We start from the raw sequence: 21,598 nt of genomic DNA, 5'->3' as shown, positions 1-21,598 counted from the left end.
AAAGCCTCTGACTCAAGTGGGCGGAGCTAAGACCTACGCCCCGACGTCATCAAATCCAGCATAAAGAGGACAACAAAGGAGGACGATCGTTGCATTTGTTTTAAATGTGTTCAACAAGTTTAAATGATCCTTTTTGTTTCTTTTTTACTTTCCAGTTCCCGTCATAGCAATATGGTATATTTAATGTAACTCTTACCACTTACTTTTGCAAGTTTTAGTTTGCATTGGCATTCAATCTTGTTTTATATTGTCAATCAATTGGCTCCAGTTGCAGGAGCCAAGGAGGAGTTGCAGGAGCGCGTCAAACAAGAGTCAGAGGGCGGGTTAATTACTGAAATAATAAAGATAATAATAAATAAAATAAATAAAGAAAATAATAAAGATGCCAAACACTTTTTGAATTCCTGTACAGTGTACCTGTAAAGTCCACCTGCTCTGCAACAGCTGCTTTATTACATCCATCCATTATCTACACCTCTTATCCTGTTCATGGTCGCAGGGGGCCTGGAGCCTATCCCAGCTGTCACTGGGCGAGAGGCAGGGTTACACCTGGACAGGTCGCCAGTCAATCACAGGGCTGACACACAGAGACAGACAACCTTTCGCACTCACACTCACACAAGGCAATTTAGAGCCACCAATGAACCTAACGTCTTTGGACTGTGGGAGGAAGACGGAGACCCCGCAGAGAACATGCAGACTCCACACAGAGAGGCCAACTCTGCTCAAACCGGGGTTTGAACCAGTGACCTTCTAGCTGTGAGGCAACAGCGCTAACCACTGCACCACTGTGCAGCCTAAATGGAATATTAGATATCTAAAATTAAATTATGACTAGTCAAAATTTAATTACTGATATGTCGCTGTGGAATTTTAACTAGTAACAAATTACATTCTTACTAGTAATTATATTTGAGATATCTACAATTCCCTTTGTAACTCGTCAGAATTGAATGTTAGATATCAAAAAAGGAATTTCCTCTAGTTTAAAGCATCATTGTACATATCTCCAATGATGTACGAACAGAAGCCTCCTCTCTCCTCGATCCTCATCTCCGTGAGGTGCATTTAAGGATTTGGGAGCTCCTCCAATATCTCTGAGGGAACAGGAGAGAGAGGACGCAAGGAAGCACAGATTAGCATAATGAAGAGAACTACAATGTGCCACAACAGTTTAAATGGTGGCTAAAGGTGTTTAAAATCAAGACCAGTGTGCACCTATAAATCCCGTCTCAATCTGGCAGCCGTAAATGGCCTGAGACGGCGCACATGTGATCCTTTGCATCAACAGGACCACTCTGTTTAAACAGCATCATGACAGGAAGTTACGTCACTGCTGCTGTTATACCTGAGCACAGAGCAGGACCATGATCATCTCCTCTATCATCTGTGTGCTGCTTAGAGTCTTAATCGGTGATCACTTATAAAGATAAACAAAAAGACGACAAAATAACAGGAACACTCTTTATCAGCTTTCACTCCTGTATGAAAGTTCTTGTTTGCAGAGACATCTGATCTGATGTTATATTGTCAATATGTTTGCATAAGTGCAATAAAATAAGGCTCTTGTTTGAGGGCAGTAGTAGTGGGTTGGACAACTCCAACATCATAAAGAGTCAGAGGAAGGGTTAATTATTGCCTTTTGTGTCACATGATGACGACTAACGTTTTATGAATTCCTGTAAAGTCCTGTAAAATCTTCCTGCTCTGCACCAGCTGCTTTATTACATCCATCCATTATCTACACCTCTTATCCTGTTCAGGGTCGGGGGGCCTGGAGCCTATCCCAGCTGTCACTGGGTGAGAAGCGGGGTTACACCTGGACACCAGTCAATCACAGGGCTGACACATAGAGACAGACGACCTTTCACGCTCACATTCACACCTACAATTTTAGAGTCACCAATGAACCTAACGAGCATGTCTTTGGACTGTGGGAGGAAGCCGGAGTACACGGAGGGAACCCACGCACGCACGGGGAGAACATGCAATAGGCCAGACGAGACACCTTCCAGCTGTGAGGCGACAGCGCTTAACACTACACCACCATGCAGGCCTGCTTTATTACAACAGTTTATAAATGAAACAGAGACTGCAGGACAATGAACACAGACCTGGTGGCTCTGCAGTGAAACACTGTGTGTGGGGAAGGGTGTGCGAGCACCATCTTCTTTGCTGTTGTGTGCTGGGGTGCAGGCATCACAGCAAAGGACGCGGGCAGGCTGAACACGCTGATGAAGAAGGTTGTGCCTGTTGTGGGCCTGCAGCTCGTCAGACTGGAGGAGGTGGTTGAGGCCATACTTATGAGAAGCATATTTGTTATATGAGATGAAATTCTCACACCACTGTTTACCTCCAGGTCACACTATCATTATCCTTGCACCAAACCACCAATATCAAGTACAAACAAAAGCATCCATTTATAAGCGACAGACCAGTGCGTGTGCAAAGTTGACTTTCACCAAGAAGCACAGCACAATGTGTTTTCTAACAGTACAAAGATCTAAAACATCCAGCCATAACTCCTGAACAATTGGGCCAAAAAGTCAATAAAAACATAAACACAAATGATTAAACACATTTTTATGGCTGTTTGGGAGTTTATACAATACACAAGTTGTTCAAAGCCTTTAGTGCCTCCAGACGAAGCTGTCTGATTAATGTCCTCAGGTGATGTCACTTGAGTCAGCATGGGTTGGGTCTGAAGATGAAAACAGTCTGTCTGTGTAGCGATAGAAAGAAGTGCGCTTAACAGAACCTTAAACCCTCCCCTGCTTTATGGTCCATGTGACTCTAAACGGGAGGATCACTGACGAAACGAACGTCACGCTGTGTTGAAGAAGACTTGAAACGAGAGATTGAGACCATAAACTCATGAGGACAATGTTTACTGAGGGACGAAATCAAGAGTGAAGCAGGACCTTTCTCTCAAATGAACAATCCCAATCTCCACGCTAAAACACAAGACTTTACTGACGTCAGTGTGTGAGTCTGTGAGAACAATAATAACTTTATTAATCCCCAAAGGGAAATTCATTCACTTCTCTGGCATCTCATCTACTATTGACTGAAGAATGAAAAAGTCTGATGGCTGTGGGCACAAAATATCTTCTATATCTCTCCGTCCTGCAGCGAAGAGAGAGGAGTCGTCCACCACCATTGTTTCTTTGGTCCATCCAGGTGTTATGAAGTGGATGATCCGTGTTGTTTAGAATGGCCTCAACCTTCTTCAGTGTGCATCTCTCCACCACATCCCCCAGTTAGCATCTTACTGCAGATGTCTAGAGATCCGAGCCTCCTCGAGGCGGCTCTGCCCCTTTTTGTAGAGTGCGTCTGTATTAAGGGACCAGTCCAACTTGTTATCCAGGTGTACGCCTAGATATTCATAGGTTGGCACCACCTCGATGTCCACCCCACAAGTGTTCACTGGCTGAAGAGGGGGCATGGACCTGCAGGAATCTATTATCATCTCCTTTGTCTTTGAGGTGTTCAGTAGGAGGCAGTTTTTGTGACTCCAGTCACTGAAGGCTTTCATCAGATCCCTATATTCTGATTCCTGTCCATTCCTGATACACGCCACAATAGCAGTGTCATCCGAGTATTTCTGGATGTGGCAGGACTCAGAGTTGTATTTGAAGTCCGCGGTATACAATGTGAACAGTAATGGAGCCAGGACAGTCCCCTGTGGAGCCCCCATGCTGCTCATTCATGTCCCAGAAATACAGTTCCCCAACTTGACAAACTGTGGCCTTTCTGTCAGGTTATCTGTGAACCAGGAAATAAAGGAAGCATCCACTCCCATCTCTATGAGCTTGTCTTTGAGTATGATGGGTTGGATTGTGTTGAATGCGCTTGAAAAATCAAAGAATATGATTCTCACATAAGATTCCTCCAGATGAGATAGGGCACGGGGAAGCATGTAGAGGACAGCATCACTTACCATCTTGTATCCTGCATCCTTGTATCCATTTATAGGCATACCTTTGCATTATAGGATACCTTTGCATAATGCTAATAATGATTGTTTAGTTTGGAGTGATGATCTATCAGATATCTAAACAAAGGAAGGCCAAACTATGTGTGGGTTCCTGTTCATGTATTGATAAAGGGTGGAGGTAAATTGGCAAAACAAACTCTACAGAATCATGTCGACACTTACCAGGAATTTGACTCAGCGTTACTGGTGCGTTACGGTAAACATGAACTATCATGATAACTCTATATGACGTACAAAAGCAAACCACACCATCAGACCATCATTTTGTCACGTTCAGACAGACAACAGGACCCAACAGAGCAGACCTGAGACAGAGCAGATTCGTTTAACCGTTTATTGGCAGAGTTCGGTACACAGGAGATCAGTCAATGGCAGCAGAACAAAAATCGGCAGGCAAAGTCGTAGTCCAAAAACAGTCAAAAGTCAAAACCAAGGTAGCAAACAGAAAACCTCTCAGGACTTGACAGCTGCACCTGACGTGGTTCCGGAGAGAATCCGCTGACGGCGGATAGGCGTCAGATAAAGCAGTTTGTTTATATATTTAATGTTTATTTGTATAGGGACAAGTATATAGCAAGTAAACCGATGCCACACCACCAGATGGGCCTTTAAAATACTTAAAATCAATGACAAACGCACAAAAGACAAAACAGACCATAAGACAGATATTACTACTATAATACAGGATAAAAAATATCCTACCATAAAACTTAATGTAAAACAGGAAGCACAAAATCAAACATGACTACAAGACTGAGCCGTCTTCAAACACTGGTTCAGTTTAAAATGCTCCCAGTCCGGGTCCAGTTTGAGCTCTGCAGGTGAGGCGTTCCACATTGATCCCCTGAACAGAAGAGGCGCCTCGTCCAAGTGATCATTTACGAAAGGGCACCTTACAATCTCCGTTAGATGCTCCACAAGTTACAGAGCCTGATACTCTCAGAGGAACCACGAGGTCACTGAGCGCCTGAGGAGCCTGATGATGGAAGCATTTATGGACGAGTTTAAGATTAGCACATTTAATAAAATGATCAAATTACTTTTTTTTTTAGAACATCACAGTGATGTGATCTTATCGGCTTCCAGTCTAAAGTCTTTAAGGCTCTATTATATATCATCATATAGGTTACACAATAAAAATCATAGAGTGCATAAAGCTGTTAGCATCGTCGAATGTTCGACAGTCTCTGATAAGCCTAAATGTGTGTAAGTTTGCTTTTGCAATTCTGCTAAGCTGGGAATCTATTTGTAACACAAGGCTGAGATATTTTACGTCTGGAGCCTGCTCAATATATTGTTTGGTTTCACTCATTGGCTTCTGATGAAGAACGAGACAGACAGACAGTTTTCTTGATGTTAAGTGTGAGACATGAGCTACTACTACTTCACCTTTATCCAGTAAGGATTTAAGCTGTTGTGTGTTTGTTTGTTTTTTGTAATTTGAGTTTTAGCCAACATATACATACAATACAATGCAAACAAACATATCACAAACAATGGAAAATAAAATATACAAATACAACACTCACAACAGAAAATGACAATAACAAGCTAACAAAAGAAAAGAAGAACAAACAAAAACAACACACCCAAAAAAGGATTTAAGCTGTTCTAAAAGGTAACAATTAGCAGCCTCTGTGGAGTAATGCTGAAGGTTAACTGCATGCTGCCTTTGTTTACATTTTCCAGGACAGTTTAGTTTTAAGTTTTAAGTCAGTGATACATATGACTGTAAAAGAAAGCAGGATGAGATTTGTTGTTGTAAACACCAGTGAAACATGTACAGGACAAAATCAGCAAAGAGATAAGAGGTACAGCTTTGTCCACAGGGGGCGCCAAATTCAACACAAACCGAAAGTTCCTCACAGGAGCTTTAAAAAGGAAACAAAGTGAGCAGAAGTTCTCCATCTGTCAAGAAACTTAAATAGGATAAAATTAAATCTATAAATATAAAAGACTATAAGTGTACATAATTATTATTCTAGTTCTCTGTTGTATTTATATTAAAGATCCCCTCCAGTGAAAATCCAGTGTTTAACCTCGTAAACGTCTCCATGTGGGGTTTTTCCATGTGCTACAAGTCATATCAGGGACAACATAAGCAGTCATTTTAAACTGCAGTGTACCAAGGACAGGCTGAACAACACGTTTTCAGATTGGCAGGTTTGAGACGTCACAAACCTAAGGAGCCAATCGCGTTAAAGGACGGGGTGACGCTATGCATATCATTATGTGCAACCTATGGCAACCACTGCAGCGATGTGCGAGCCAGCCGTAACCGTCATCGTTATTTGTGCAAACTCACTACCACGACTACTAACGTTAACGTCACTACTACTTATTACTACATTTCAAGCTAAGTTTCAACAACTTGCCACTAAACGATGGCAGAGACGTGTTCTGTTTTTGGCTGTAATTTTTACAAAAGGAGAAATGTAGTGCGTAGTTGGCTGGGACTATGCAGATAGATGAAGGCAGCCACACATCACTTCTTGTTTGCCAGAACGACCACGCCCCCTTTTGGATGAAAACAAGCGCTGTTAAAGTGCTGGCCGTAGATTAGAAATCACTTGCAGCCCCATGCCTTTGAGCTTCTGCATTGAATTTTGTGTCTCAAACAGTGAAAACAAGTTTTTTTCTTACTTCCACAAACGGCAAAGGAGGGTAAAAGAAGAGCTCTGTAGCTTCAGGCTGCCTGAAAGTGGTTAACTGTGGGACCCGGTGTTGCGTTTCCTGCTGGTTTTTGAAACAACTGGTGCCTAAACCAGCTATCATTGTGTTTACAGCTGGAGGAGCGGCAGTCAGCCTCTGTCACCAGATTCTTCACAGTCACATCTCATAAAATGTGGTGAAAACTTTGTACAAGTGAGCACTTCACCAAAGCCTCTTATGAAAACTAAATGTCAAAACATCATTTGGATCTTAAACGACTGTTACACTTGAGCTTATGTTGGAAATACTCTGTAATATTATCATTTTTATCCCCTAAGTACGGCTATATTAACCACTACATTACAGCCTTCATTACCACACTATGCATTAGACTTAGACTTAGACTTAGACTCAACTTTATTGATCCCTTTGGGATGACTCCCTCTGGGAAATTCAGTCTCCAGCAGCTTATACAGTACAATACAATAGGAAAGAATCAGCACACAGAGGGTAAAAAATAAAGATCAAAATATATATATCTATCGATATATATATATATATATAAAAAAGTACAAAATTAGATAACAAGTAGATAGTAGATAACAATATTACGACAAATAAATACTTTTTAACAGTGACAATCTAACTCAGGTAATACGGTTTAATAACACAGTAGTGTATGTGATGCCAGTGTATGACACCTCTGCTCACAAGATGGGGAAGTTCATCATTTATGATGAAGGCAGACGTGAGAGGACGCTCATGTCTCCTTACAGACATGATTATTTTAATGTCACGATGCCGACCGTTGATCAGAAAAGTCTGGTACAGCTGGTACCTGACTGGCTGTTGGATTTGGGCACGTAATAGCGTTAAAACTGTACGGTATTCTTATTTTAAGTTGTTAAATCCTCAAAGAGGATTCCTATTTGCCGCCATTCAGATTAGAGGGACTGCTTTCACTTTTCACCACAACTTTTAGGCAAAGTACCCAGATGGGTTGCTCTCATCTATCAGTGAATTTTTAATGGGGGAGAAGGAGGAGATGCCTTGGGAGGATTTGTACAAGGTAATTAAATGTATTTAGCAGAAAAACATAACAGACACAATTTATCATTTCAAGTAGAGCATTTTATATGTCTTAAAACATGACTGGAGCTGCTCTTTAATGATGATTATTGTCTTTCACATTGCTCAAATTGTGCAAAAAGTGATTTTCTGTTTTGTGTCCCTTAAACTATGTCTTGCATTAACCTTACAGTTTTTTGGGGGGGATTTGGTGTTTAAAAATATACATTATTAGCTTGCGTATCTTTTTCCCTGCCGCGCTACTGCTCCAGCCCAGTAGGTGGCGGTAATGCGCCTGTTAGCTAGTTTCACCACCAGAGTAAGACGGTTCATTTCCGGGATAAACAAGGACATGTGTTAAGTAATTATCCTTGTGAATTTTTGTTTCCGTTACTGACGTTAGACTCAGGTACGTCTGCCACTGTTCATTTAGATTACAGAACGACTGTTAGGAGTTTTATTTGAACGTTAGCTGTTAGAAGGTGTTAGCTAGCGTTTTCATGGCGGCTTCTGCTCACGTATCCAAAGTCCGCTCTCTGTACAAGAGGATCCTGGTCCTTCATCGGTTTCTGCCCATTGACCTAAGAGCCCTCGGTGACCAGTATGTAAAAGAGGAGTTCAGAAGACACAAAAGTGCATCAACCGAGGAGGTTAAGAGCTTCATGACAGAGTGGGAGGTAAAATAATCACTTTCACATGGCGCATAAACCAAACCCCATTCAAAAATCTGTCAATATTAAGATACCTTGTTTGTTGATCAGGGCATGATACCATAACCAACCTCTCCAATTTAAATCCAACTAACACATCTTCCAATGGACGGTACCGTTAACATATATTATGCTAAAACATATTACAGATTTATTTGTGCAGCTTTGTGGATTTGTATCATGAAGTAATCACAAGACCTAAGTCATGTTTTATGAACTTTTTTCAAAAACTATTATAACCTCAACTCTTACTAAGTTTAAAGTTGTTGTTTTTTTTTTTTCAGGAAACGTCCTAGGAAATGATAAAAAAAACTGCAAACCTGTAAGAAACACAGAATTACTGCTTTTCCCCCAAAATAAACTCCTCTGACCTTTGGAAGGAATAATTCTTACAGGTTTTGTTCAAGAAGTAGTAGATCATTCATTTAATCAGTCTAACTTCCTGTAGTCCGACTATAAAATACCCATTTTATGCAATGTTAAAATTGTAGAATCTAAGTTATTATTGATTTGCTAAAAACACTTAAATTTTACAGAGGATTTACTGTGAATATGACCTCCGTGCTGTCAATTGTATCTGTACCTGAGGTATGTATTCTTTGAGGGCTTACACATTATCAGTGTTTTGTGGGTTTTTCACCACAAGATGGCAGAGCTGCTTCAGTAAGCAGTTAAGTAACATAGGGTTAATGTAAAGTGTGAATTCAGAGCTGAGTTCTAATTTTCAACTACACAGTCACATTGTGACTTTTAACAGCTGTAATTATAGGACCAAAGTTGGTCTAAGGGTCAAAGGTCTTTTTTTTTTTTTACCACAGAGGAAGTAGTCACAATTCTTCAGATCAGCCGTTCCCAACCTGTGGGTATTGCAAGTAGACTGCCAAATCATATAAAAAATGTAATTATTAAAAATGTTTAAAAGTTTAAACAATAGATTTTTAAAAAACATTTTAAATATTTAAATGTTGAAACTGGTCATCTCACAGAAGTACCTATCAAACTTCTGGCTTCATGTTGCCTCTGAGTATCCTCACCCTCAAATATAGAAATAAATGTTGAGCCAGATCTTTTTTCTGGGACTGTCATCCATTGTGCCAGACATCAAGCATTTGGAGGCCACCATTTAACATCAGCCATCTCATTAGGCGAGGCAACATATTGTTGGCCTATTGTTGGAATGATCCACCGCAGCTTTCTAAAAAGCCATATGTGAGAGTGCAGTGTTTTCATTTTGTTTTGTTGCAATTATTGCTTTTGCTTGTATTTTAATAATTTTCATCTGGCGCGGCCTACGTGCTGAATTTACAGCATCTGGACATTGGTTTTGTGTTTTAGGCCTATCCATTTAATGCACTTGTTTTGGCTTGTTTTGATATTTGAGTTTTTGTTGGGTTCTGCAACATTGAATGTCAAATTGTTATGTATGAGAACACATTTCTCCGTTGTTGAATGATACCGTTATTTAATTTGTAATCAATTATTCTTTAATTAGCTTATTGCAGACAGCCCCTCACTTTTAGTTTCTGATTTCTGTGTGGTGATGATGGACAGCTCCTATTATAAAAGGATGCATCATTTGGTCTCCGTAAACGTTTTTGAGATTTTAAAGTAGGCCATGAGTCGGAAAAGGTTGGGAATCGCAGTTTTAGTTTGTCAGAGAAGGTCTGGAGAAAGGAGAAAGAGCGGGTCAGGTCTTTCGAATTTCTTAAAAGGGAATTATGGTGTCTGAAAACCTTGTTTCTTTTTTTTTATCTTTTCTTTTTTTACATAATTTAGCATCTAAATTACTAATACCTCCAAAGTGTTTGGTAAAGTTTGGCAAAAAGGAAGATTGATTCCTCTTCAGCTGTAAAAGTGGCTGTATTGTCTACAATTTCATCCTGTGGAGCCAGTATGAACAAGAAAAGTTCATCCGCTGAAGACGAGGTTGGGATCAGAAACCAGACACTGTCGTTTCCTCGCTCCATCCATCCTCAGACTCATTTAGTCATTTAACCTCGCGGCACATGGGAGTTGCTGTAGAACTTGTGTAGCTGCGTTGATTAGTTAGTTAGTGTAAGTTTGTGTTGTGCAAATATTGTGTTCGATCCAAACTAACCATTTAAGACTCCAATAGCACAAACTAACTGTGGCTGATATTCCCATCAATACAATTATCCGGTGATAAACAGGCGATACAACAAACTAAATATCTTCTAATGGGCATAGTATAGCCCTCTGACACTCGTGCTCTGTTGTTAGAAAAACACAGATTCCTGACATTTCACTAGCTTTGACTTACATTACACTCACTACCAGCACTGCACTGTAGTTTGTTATTGTCACATGAGAAGTTACCTGAAAGAAGGTGACTTTTTTGGGCTTTTGTAACCGATCTGTGAACATTAAAATGCACGTTCATTGATACACGTATTTAAAGCAGGAATAGTGGCAACTCTAACATTAATATGACCGCACACAGCATGATCATACTTTGATGCAGTGTGCACAGATGGAGGGGCTACTCACTGCTGTAGGCAGACTTATTTAATTTCAAAACATTGATAGTTATGTGAGAAAAAATAATAAATTATGTGACTTTTAGGACAGTAATGTAGTTTGCATATTGTGTAAAACAAAATGTTGTTTAAAAACTTGATTCTGCTGCATCTGTATCCCCCCCGACATGAACTCAAAGAATAGTTTAATGTATTGATGCTGGAGGACGGGGAGCAGCTCGTCCTTCCTCTTGGCCTTCGCAGGTTTCATTCACTCTTTGTATAGTATTTTTTCTTCTTAACATTCCTTGTCCTAAACCTGAAACACCTCCAAACAAGTGATGACGAGCCGTTTCAGGGTAGCGGTGTTTCGGTTTAACGAGTGACTCGCTCTCTTCCTGTTTTAGTGTAACACCAAGCAGCGTTCAAAACACAAATGAGCGTTAGCAGCCTTCACCGGTCTCTGTTGTTTACTCTGCCACTCTAAACTCCCGCTGTAAGGTAGGCGCTCATCACACGTTCAGGGAGCGGTGGACCCGCAGTAACGACGTCCCGCCCCTTCCTCTAGCCAGAACACACCTTTACCTTGTGGCCTTGCCGTGTTGGAACCTCAGGTGGGCTCAGTCTGCAGCAGAACAGCTTCTTGTGTCGGTCTGAAGCAGATATTCACGCTTATGGAAAGTTCAATGACTGTAGTGTTAGTTACGTCTCCTCTCGCCGTTCCTCCTCTACTCTGCTACTCAAGAACAGAACGCTGCAGGAGCCCCATTTTTCAACAGAGCTGTCAATCATGAGGCCACACCCCCTTTTTATAGCGTCAAATAACTAATTAAAAGTAAACTTGTGATAAAAATGAACATTTGGACATAAATCAGCATGATAAGAACTAACTATAATGACAGAAACCATGTTTGAGAAAAATGTATTTGACGTGTATTTTGATTTTATAGTTTGACTCATGTCCCATCTGTTAACATGGAGGAGGCAGGCTTTATGACCTATACTGCAGCCAGCCAGTAGGGGGCGCTAGAGAGTACATTATTTGGGTTATTGCAAGTATGACTCAAACTGTACCGTGTGTATTTTCTTGCAGAGTACAGATGGAGCGTATTGATTATCCCAGACCTGATGTGATGAGATGTAAAAGCTTCCTGTGTCCGGGGAGAAACCTCAGACATATATCCGTAACGCTTCCTCTAGTCCCCAAACTAATTTCAAAATGAGAGTTTGCCAGGTCTTTTTTTATGTCACTATGGGGGAGAGCCAATGTTTTCCTGCACAATTATGCACTGCTGGGGGAGAGTAAATCACCCATCTGCAGGTAATCTCTCTAATGAAGTAGATGGTGATTGCAGCTGGATTCCTGAGAGGTCTCTTTGTCATTGCAGGAGCTGTGAAGCTACCGGGGAGGAGGCAGTCACTTTCATTAGGCCTCACCCTATCAGTATCCATTGTTTGCTAACCCACAGTCCATTTGTGATGGTCCCAATGAAGGGAGGAGCAGCTTTTGTCATATTTACACACGGCTGTGGCTGAATGGAAATGGTGGAATCATTTCTAGGGAATGTTTGTTGGACTGAAGCCACTGGGAAGCATTCGTATCAGACAAACAACAAAGAGGTCTCTGTCTAATTGCTGTATCATCAACCAAAGCAGAACAACATGAACCAACAGAGTCCAGAATAAATGAGTGTGAAAAACACCTGAGATGCACCGCTGACAGACGGTCTCATGACAGGAGCTTTAATAGCTTTTTGTTTTAATGGACCCTGGTCAGAGAGAGTCCATTTATAATTCTGGTGTGAGCTGAAAACACGTCTGCAGAAAGAGAAGCAGAGACTACAGAGCCAAACATATGAATAAATAATAAATCATAATCGTATTGCAAAAGAAATCACATCCAGGTAGTTGTTTATAAGACTTGTCCCACAGGTGAGGATTGTTTAAGTTTAAACGTGCACATAAAAACCGTTCAAAATGTATTGATCAGCTAATATTAGCTTTTTGCAAATATGCTGGTATTAGCATCAGTAGTGTAGGCCTTGCACATAATTGGGTAGCCCAATGATCAATCTCGAACATTTCTGTTTCGTACTCTTGAGTGCCACCCACTGGCAATAATAGGTAATAATTAATAAATTAACCAGACGTCCACGGTTGGCTGCGGTTGTAACTCTTGATTTTCCTGGCTGACGGTCGCTTTCCTTTTCAGACTGTTTGCTTCATCTGAGCGTCGAGTTTGTTTCTTCTTCTTTGGATTTTCACTTCTTGTTGAAGTTGTATCTGTAGTCATCCATCTTTTCTTTGTTTGTTCAGCCATAGTAGATTACTGTTTACTCGCAACACTTGCAGAGAGCGGAAAAGCAGCCGCTTAGCTCCGCCTACCCTCTCTGGCAGACCAACCACTGCTGGCTGATGGAAAACGCGTCACTAACTGGGCGCCGCTTGTGATTTTTTTTCACCAATGCCGCCACAGACACCCAGTCCATAATAATACTATATACTGCAAATGCAAAGGCTTTCATCAGTGGGCCATAGGCTCAGTCACCATTGTGTTACCTCATTCAGTGATAGATAGAGACTTAACAGACATTTATTTGCATGAAAATCTTAAGGTCTTAATGACTAATTAATACAAACAAATGAGGAATCGCTCCAGTAGATTGCTTCAGCCAGCAGCCACCAAGAAGGCTGTAATGGCTGCAATTTACGTCCACTAAAGTTCTTGTTGTTTCCACTGACAGGCTCAGATTGTTATTCTAAGTGTGTGACAACATTTCAGAAAGGATCCTGACAGAGATCGACCTTTTTGTACAAGAGGAAGGTGAGTTTTTGAACAGCCACCAGACTCCATTGACTAAAACAGTAATTTTACCTCCAAGAACATGGAGTGGCAGGTCAAACTCTGTGTGTATCTGTTAGTTTGTTTGTGTTATTTTGTGACTTTGGTGTTTTCAAACGGTTAGCTCAGACCCAACACAATATTTCTGTAACACACTATAAGACAAACAAACTAACCAACCATGGCAGCTGCAGTCCAGCAGCTCCTGTGTTCTGTAGGGTAAAATTACTGTTTTTGTCAATGGAGTCTGGTGGCTTTGAAAAGAGCGATGTAATGTCTGTTTATGGATTCAAAAAAAGGATCTTATCTCTGCAGGGATCCTTTCTGTAATGTTTTCAGACACTTAGAATAACAATCTGAGCCTGTCAGAGGACCTTTAAGTGGAATATGTTCACTGTCAAAGGATTACGTTGCAGCCATTACAGCCTGTTTCACTGCTGCCGGCTGAAGCGATCTAGTGGAGCGATTCCTGAACGTTTTGTACTCTTTGACCCCCAATTCAGCTAGCGTGGCTCTGTCCAAGGGTAACAGAATCTGCCTCTGAGCAAGTTACATTCCTGCTGTGTTCAAGCTCAGTCACAGCTTCGTTTTACATTGGAAACGATATAATATAATAGCCTAAAGTTTGGTTTTACAAGCATAAATACATGTTGGCAGCTCTTTTGGATGTGGTTACTGATGCTTTGACTGTTTATTCAGACTTCTGTCTTTGATACAAGGACGGTTTGTACACAAGGAGCATTTCATTTAGATGCAAATACAGTCATTTCGTTTTGCATCATTTATTTGGATCACAATGAGGTTCATGATCACAGTGACTGATCTTCATTGGGTCCAATCACAAGCCATGTTAATGAAATACCGAAAATATAGAAAGCAAATACTGTCCCATACTGTTGCACCTGACAGCTGTTGAGAACAAGCCAGATTCTGTAACAGACCTCGAACTTTTCCTCTTTCCTCTCTTTTCTTTCAAACAAAAGCAGATTTCCGCTTCATCTCCACTTCCTCAGAAAAATCCAGAGGAGTGGGAACAGACGGGGAGCGAGCCTCTGAATGAGATTACATGCACTGAGTGTTCAGTGTGTAATCCATTTATTTCAGAGGCACTCAGGGGAGTTCTAATAAATCTGCTCCGCTGGGCCAAACAAGCGCTCCCCAAAGAGAGAGAGAAAAGTGTTTGTAAGAAATGACACAAAAGATGACAGAGTATTGTAAAAAAAAAAACAAAAAAAAAAACACCTGTATGTGGTGCAATTTATCATGTGATAGCCCCAAACCATGAATTGCCTACATGTCTGACAACATTACAGAAAGGATTTTTAAAGAGTAAGATGCTTTTTTGAAACCAGAAACTGCTGTTGCATCTCTCTCTTCAAAGCCACCAGACTCCACTGACAAAAACTATGATTTATTTAGCAGAACACAGGAGATGCTGGTATACCGCTACCTTGATTGGCTAGTTTGTTTGGGTTTTTGTACGGCTTAAAACTTTAAAAATGGTTAGTTAAGATTAAAAACATCAGAGTATAACACAAGGAAACAAGCAGCAGTAGACACGCAACTCCTGCATACAGAGAATTAAATGACTGTTTTTATCAATTGAGTCTGGTGTCTTTGAAGAGACCGACGTAACGGCTGTTTCTGGTTTAAAAAAATCATCTTCCTCTGTAACAAAAAGGTCTATCTCTGCAGGGATCCTTTCTGTAATGTTGCCCCACACTTAGAATAACAATCTGAGCCTGTCAGAGGCAAAAACAAGAAATGTTTGTTATGGCTGTCCCGAATACCTTGCTTTGGGCGTCGAAGCTGCAGCATTCGATTGTATTTGAAGCTTCACTACTCCGGGATTGACTTACACTAAATCCAGCTTTGGAAAGAATGCGCTCCGAGGCGGTTGAAGTAGCAGGGATGCAAAGCAAGTGATTGGCTAAAGCTGCCAGCTGCAGATAACAGTCTGCATTTCGTCTCCACCACTCAAGAGGACCAGAATCCGTTTAGACCCTTCTTTTAGAAAGTCCTCCTATTCCTTCTTTGCAGTGACAGTCGCTTCTCTGTCGGATGGTTCACCATCCTCATCCACGGACAGGAGGGTCTCCATTGCTTACTCTTGGTCAGTTTTAGTCTCCTTTTGTTGGAGCCATAATGTAGCTTTTTGTTGGTTTTATGTTTAACATGGGGACTGTGTATTATCATGCTGTTCCGATTTCGAACACCAGGCGGAGCATCTTGTATAGGAGTGCATGTAGGTAATGCCTCAGTGACGAGGAGCAGTGATGCTGACCGTGTCTTTTGTTACCGTCAGTGTGTCGTAGCCGGTCGGTTCAGCTTGCTTTATGTTTGATGAACGGAAAAACATCGCTGCAATATAACGAAATCTGAAAATTGAAATCTGCCTTGATGAACTTGTTTGAATGCCGACAAAGAAAGGTGAATAACTGGATCACGGAATGGAAAGATGAACAGTGATTTATTTTAATCCCAAAACCAAGTCTGAAACTTGTTCGCCCGTCCACACCTCAGTGGCTGATTTGTATTGGTTTGTTTAAAAGTCACTACAATGATAAATGGTTGGTTATTATTTCAATAAGCTCATTCTGATTTTTGCTGTTGAGCAGCGATTGAAGCTTTGCAGCGTTCGAGTCAGCCCTGCTTTTAGTCGATGTACTTGCAGCCCAAATCACAGCTGCCGGTTTAAGACATCTACAGCAGTCACCACGTAAAGAACGGATCTGATTAATTTAGCTAACACTGTTCTGGTTTGGGACGTCTTTATTTATAGCAGCTTGCTATAAATGACAAAATCCTTCAAATAATTGCCTCAGATTATGTCTCAGATACGTGGGCCGACAGATTAAATACAAAAAATGAGTTAAATCAAACAAAGAATGAACCGTTAAAATGACATTGCCCTACCGGAACTACTGGCGACTACATGACTCATCATTCATCAGACATTTAGTCTGCATGAAACCGTAATGATAAAGCTAGCAGACGTTTCACTCGGCATATGACAGAAGAACCCTGTTAAAGTGACGGAGAACATCATGCATACTTTCCACCCAGAGTTCTCCAAAAAGTCCTTCAATGATAAACCTCCGAACACAACTGTGCCAAACTGTCAGAGTGTTCCTCGAAGCTGCAGCCCTCCTGTCTCAGGGAGGATGTTTCCTGCTGGCAAATGTTCAACATAATCACATTAGGAGCAGGAAAAAGCCTCTTAGATAAATGGCTCATTATGGTGTACAGTGAGAGTGTTCCAAAAAGCCAAGATGCTTTGTGAATGGGAAACGGCAGACGTTCCCTGTGAGCTCGTTGTTCCAGTGATGGATGGATCCTTAGAGGTGGGACATATGGAGGATGCTGTGGACCTCCATGTGTTCAGGATAATTCATGCACTGACAGATCTGACTCATCAGTCATGAACTGTCAGCTCAGTTTGTAGGAAACGGCTCGCCATCGCTTGTTTGGAGGTGTTTCAGGTTTAGGACGAGTGATGTTAAGAAGAAAAAATAATCGGCAAAGAGTTCATGAGACCTGCGTCTGCGCCGCAGGGCAACACGACTAACTTGTTGAAGCAGCTGAAAAAACAGCACAAAGTTCAGCATGATGAGTGTGTGAAGGCCGAGAGGAGGAACAAGCTGCTCCCCGTCCTCGTACTAACAGTAATATTATCCAGTCAGTGGCTGAATGCTAACGTTAGCTGTTGTCTGACTGAAGCTTTTAAGTTATCAAAAGGGTTGTTTGAACTTTAAAGATGGCCGCTTTTTCTCTGTGAGACACACCGCTAGTTTAGGTCTTCAATATATATTTTAAATCCACCTTGAACCAGATGTAGAACTCACACTGTTTGATGTGTTTAATGAATCAAAGAGGAGATGTGGTGGAAGACCAGGTGCTAAACGCTGCTGCTATTCCTGTCTGCCCCCCTTTTACAGAGCTACAAGGGCACCCTGCAGACTCAGGTCCTGGAGTCAGCGGGGGAGCGACTCAGCTCCATCAAGTTTGGCACCAACCTGTCGGAGGGAAATCTGAGCGACTTCCAGGGGGAACAGATCGGCCAACTGTACGAACTCATGCTGGAATCCACCAAACCCAACAGACAGTTTGACATCCAGGAGGACGGAAAGTAGTGAAGCGGAAATATTCACGGACAAATAAAAACTGACGGTGCTGTGATGAATTCAGAACAATAATATATATTACCTCTGAGCGCTGCAGATGGAGAGCAGTGCTCACAGGCTCAGAAGGATATTTGACTGTATTGAAGAGCTGTGTGTTATCTGTGTCTCTTTGACTGTGACAATAAAAAGAGGTTCCCCGTGCTGCTCTGCAGGCGCATTAAGGTGGCACTAAGTAGTTTCCTTTGTTGACTTTCTTTTGCATGAATACAGTTGTGAGACGTGAGAGATGTCGTGTCCTCGACATATGCATCCTGAGCTCACATCAGTGATGCCTCTTTCAGCATCAGTTGTCGGGGTGAAGTTATCCATGTGGAAATATGAACATTTAAATACGGACAGCACTAAAGCCATTAGCTGTGTTTGACGGGGAGAGACGGGGTGAGAGCTGTTTATGCTGTTAACACATGGCTGTTTATGCTGCTGACATTTCACTGGAAATAATCAGGCATGTGAGGACAGCTACCAAGAGTCCTGCTTCTGATTCAGATGTAACGTTGCTTTGAACCTCTGTCTCCCACCGACTTCTTAATTTCTCTTTGTTTTTGTTCTCCTTTAATGTATGGTCTGCTTCTTAATAAGGCCTGAGAGCATCAGGAGCTAGCATTGATATGATTTTATAACGCTTTCCCCAAAAGCTCTGCCCTCGCACTCCAACAGCCCATGCTTCTCTTTTATTTCAAAAGAGAAGCACATAAAACAAATCTGCAGTGGGTGAGAACAGAAAACACCCACACAGGACACTTTATAAACAAAGCAAAGCACCCAACACGAGGCAGGCATTATTTCATTTGTCAATACAAAACCTGGCATTGTATTGGTCAGGGATTTTGACAAGGCTGCTGCACAAAAAACAACCAAATCTGGAGCGCAGGAAATCTGTGCAAGAAACAATTTATCTGAGGGCAGCCACTCAGTCTGAGCGCATGCAGAGAAAATCCAAGCAGGGACTCTTTGAATGAAAGGACGGGGTTTTTAGGAATCCCTCAACAAGGTGGTAAAGAAGGCTCCTCATTGTCCCAGCACTGCTTGTTTCTCACTGAACAAAAATAAAATAAAGCTGTTGTTTAGGGCTACATAATTAATCGTATATTAAGTAAATAATAATAAATAAACATGATTGACGTTGATATTGATGTTTAAAATGCTCCGCCCTGTAGAAAACTCTGCTGCTTATCAAATCAAGCGCTCCTGAAACTAACAGCCCCTCCTCCAGGGGGCGATGGAGAGGTTTGGGCTTCACTTTTGGGCGAGCCGGCATGTCATGTGATGAGCGGCTACCTTGCAGCTGCTTTAGAGTGGCAGAGTCAACAACAGACCGGTGTTTCGGTTCAACACGTGACCGTGTTAACTGAAGACTTTCAGCTGAATGTGTCTATGGTTGTCGTGGTTACAGCAGCTGATGAAAATGGGCAGAGATATGTAGCTGTCCTTGAGAATTACTCTTTGTTGTTTTTCATTACGATCTCAAAATGTACTTTTCTGTTACGTCTTTGAACAGTTGTTTGTCAAACGTGTCATGCCCGGTCAGACAGAGCGCGTTTCAGCAGCTGGTGGCTCTTTTGTCATTGTTTTCAGCGAGAGGCTTTTTGCGCGCTGCTTTTGTGTTGCAGAGTGGCTCGCATTTTCCTGCTCTGTGCACCTCGCGCTTTTGAAGAAACGCTCAGAGCGCCTCGAGTTGAAAAAACTTCAACTCAAAGCAGAAAAGCGCCTGAGGTCCTTTTTTCTGATTGCCCAATCGGATGAAAGGAGAGGCGGGCCTTCTGTCAGTAGACAATATAACGGTTAGGTTAACGACAGCTATGATTCGGTGGTTGCCTTAACAACAGTAGGAAAAAAAAGGCGCAGTGAGCTGCTCTTTTTTTTAACTGTAGGCTTCAACAAAAAAGGCAGGGCGGTACGCCTCGTGTTTTAGAGCCTGCAAAATGCGCTCTGTCTGATCGGGCCCAAAGTCTGCTAATGCTCAGTCGCGTTTTAAACGCTGCTTGTTGTTACGCTGAAATGGGAAGAGAGCGAGTCACTCGTCATTGGCTGAACTGAATATATTTTAGTTAATTTAACAGTTCCAGTACAGCGCACGAAACCGATGTGTTGCTCTAACTAATTTTCAACTCTTGTCCCTCGTTGGGCCTTTACATATCAAATGTAATAAAAAGTAAAGAATGTGCAGTTAAAAATATATGCCATAATATAACAACACACAGATACAGGGGCGGCTGTGGCTCAGTGGTAGTCGGTCGTCTTTCAATGGGAAGGTCAGAGGTTCAATCCCCAGCTCCGTCAGGCTACATGTCGAAGTGTCCTTGGGCAAGACACTGAACCCCACTTTAGGTAGCAGCCTCTGCCATCAGTGTATGAATGGGTGAATGTGGCATGTAGTGTAAAAGCAGCTTTGAGTGGTCGCAAAGACTATAGCGCTATATAAGTACAGTCCATTTACCATTTACCATACTCTACAATGATACAATTAGTAATTTAAAATACAATAATCTAAAGATGACTACAGCTCTGGTTTGCTTTGAACTTGTTTGGAGGTGTTTCAGGTTTAGAGTGAAGAAACAACAATCATCAAAGAGGTCATGAAACCTGCGTCTGCGCCGCAAAGCAACACGACCAACTTGTTGAAGCAGCTGAAAATACAGCACCAAGTGCAGCATGATGAGTGTGAAGGCCAAGAGGAAGAACGAGCTGCTCCCCGTCCTCGTCCAGCGTCAAGTCAGACATCCAGAGCAGAGACGCCCAACTCCAAGAGACACTGAAATTACCCATGATGCACCAAATTCAGGTAAAGTTTGATGCAAAATTAATAGGCTACATGAGCCGGAAAGTTGCACACAATTGTGTGAAAGAGTGTTGCTCTGAAAGTACAATAAAACAAAAAATATCCCTAAAATAAACAAATAATCGAGATGATCATTTTGGCCCTAATCAAGCAGCCCTACTACAACATGACGTGTCAACACAACAGCATCTGCAGCTAGTGTAACATAGTGCATAAGCTCCGGGCAGCGCCTTCCTTTGAAACAATAATGGTCCCTTAACATCCCCAAGTTCTGTATTTGTAAAAAATATAAAATGCACAGGTGGGATGAAAAGAAAACCCTGAGGTCTTGTGAAAGGAACTAATCTAAGAAGTTATGCCACAAATGTACATGCAGCTTTTAGCATTTTTAAAATGTCTCTGTTAAATTGACCTTGGACTTTGTTTTCTTCCCAAATAGGACATTTAGGTTGGCTGTTTTTTAGCTGCTAACTTTTTCATCTTCTATGAGTTAGCTGCTTGTTGGTCACACTCATGTCACGTCCTTTCAAAGATGTTGATATGTCTCTGTTGCTACCTCCACTTTTTAATGGTAAAATCCCTCCCATTCCATGTTACTAGCTTTTATACAGATAAATAAAACCAGCAATGTTGAATATTCTTTGTTTAATAGGCGGAGCAATCTCTGCTGGTGAGCAACACATAGAAAGCAGGGACAGACTATCAGTCCATCAGGATGAAACAGCTGATCTGCATGTCTGAGGACTGTGGGACTGAAGTGTTTTTAAGCACAGTGAAGCGATAAAGTCCTACACCATGCATGGAAAATCTTCAGCTGCAGCGGGGACACAAATGGTCCAACTTTTTATCCATAAGTGTTTGTGATATACTTTATGTCATGGTATGATAT

The 21,598-nt window shown here is 41.6% G+C and overlaps 1 protein-coding gene across 1 annotated transcript; it reads left to right on the top strand.

The window, feature by feature from the left end:
- Window positions 1-8,065: 8,065 nt before the first annotated feature.
- sdhaf3 (succinate dehydrogenase complex assembly factor 3) lies at window positions 8,066-18,094 on the top strand. Its single transcript, XM_069681859.1, has 2 exons — window positions 8,066-8,394; window positions 17,685-18,094. Exons 1-2 carry the CDS (start codon window positions 8,218-8,220, stop codon window positions 17,877-17,879), a joined length of 372 nt encoding a protein of 123 aa, XP_069537960.1. The 5' UTR covers window positions 8,066-8,217; the 3' UTR covers window positions 17,880-18,094.
- The last annotated feature ends 3,504 nt before the right edge of the window (window positions 18,095-21,598 follow it).

This window comes from Semicossyphus pulcher, unplaced genomic scaffold (genome assembly GCF_022749685.1).
Source record: "Semicossyphus pulcher isolate SPU_LCO1_2020_fin unplaced genomic scaffold, fSemPul1.0.p SCAF_5, whole genome shotgun sequence".
NCBI lineage: Eukaryota > Metazoa > Chordata > Actinopteri > Labriformes > Labridae > Semicossyphus > Semicossyphus pulcher.
This window is presented reverse-complemented; position numbering and strand designations above follow the sequence as displayed.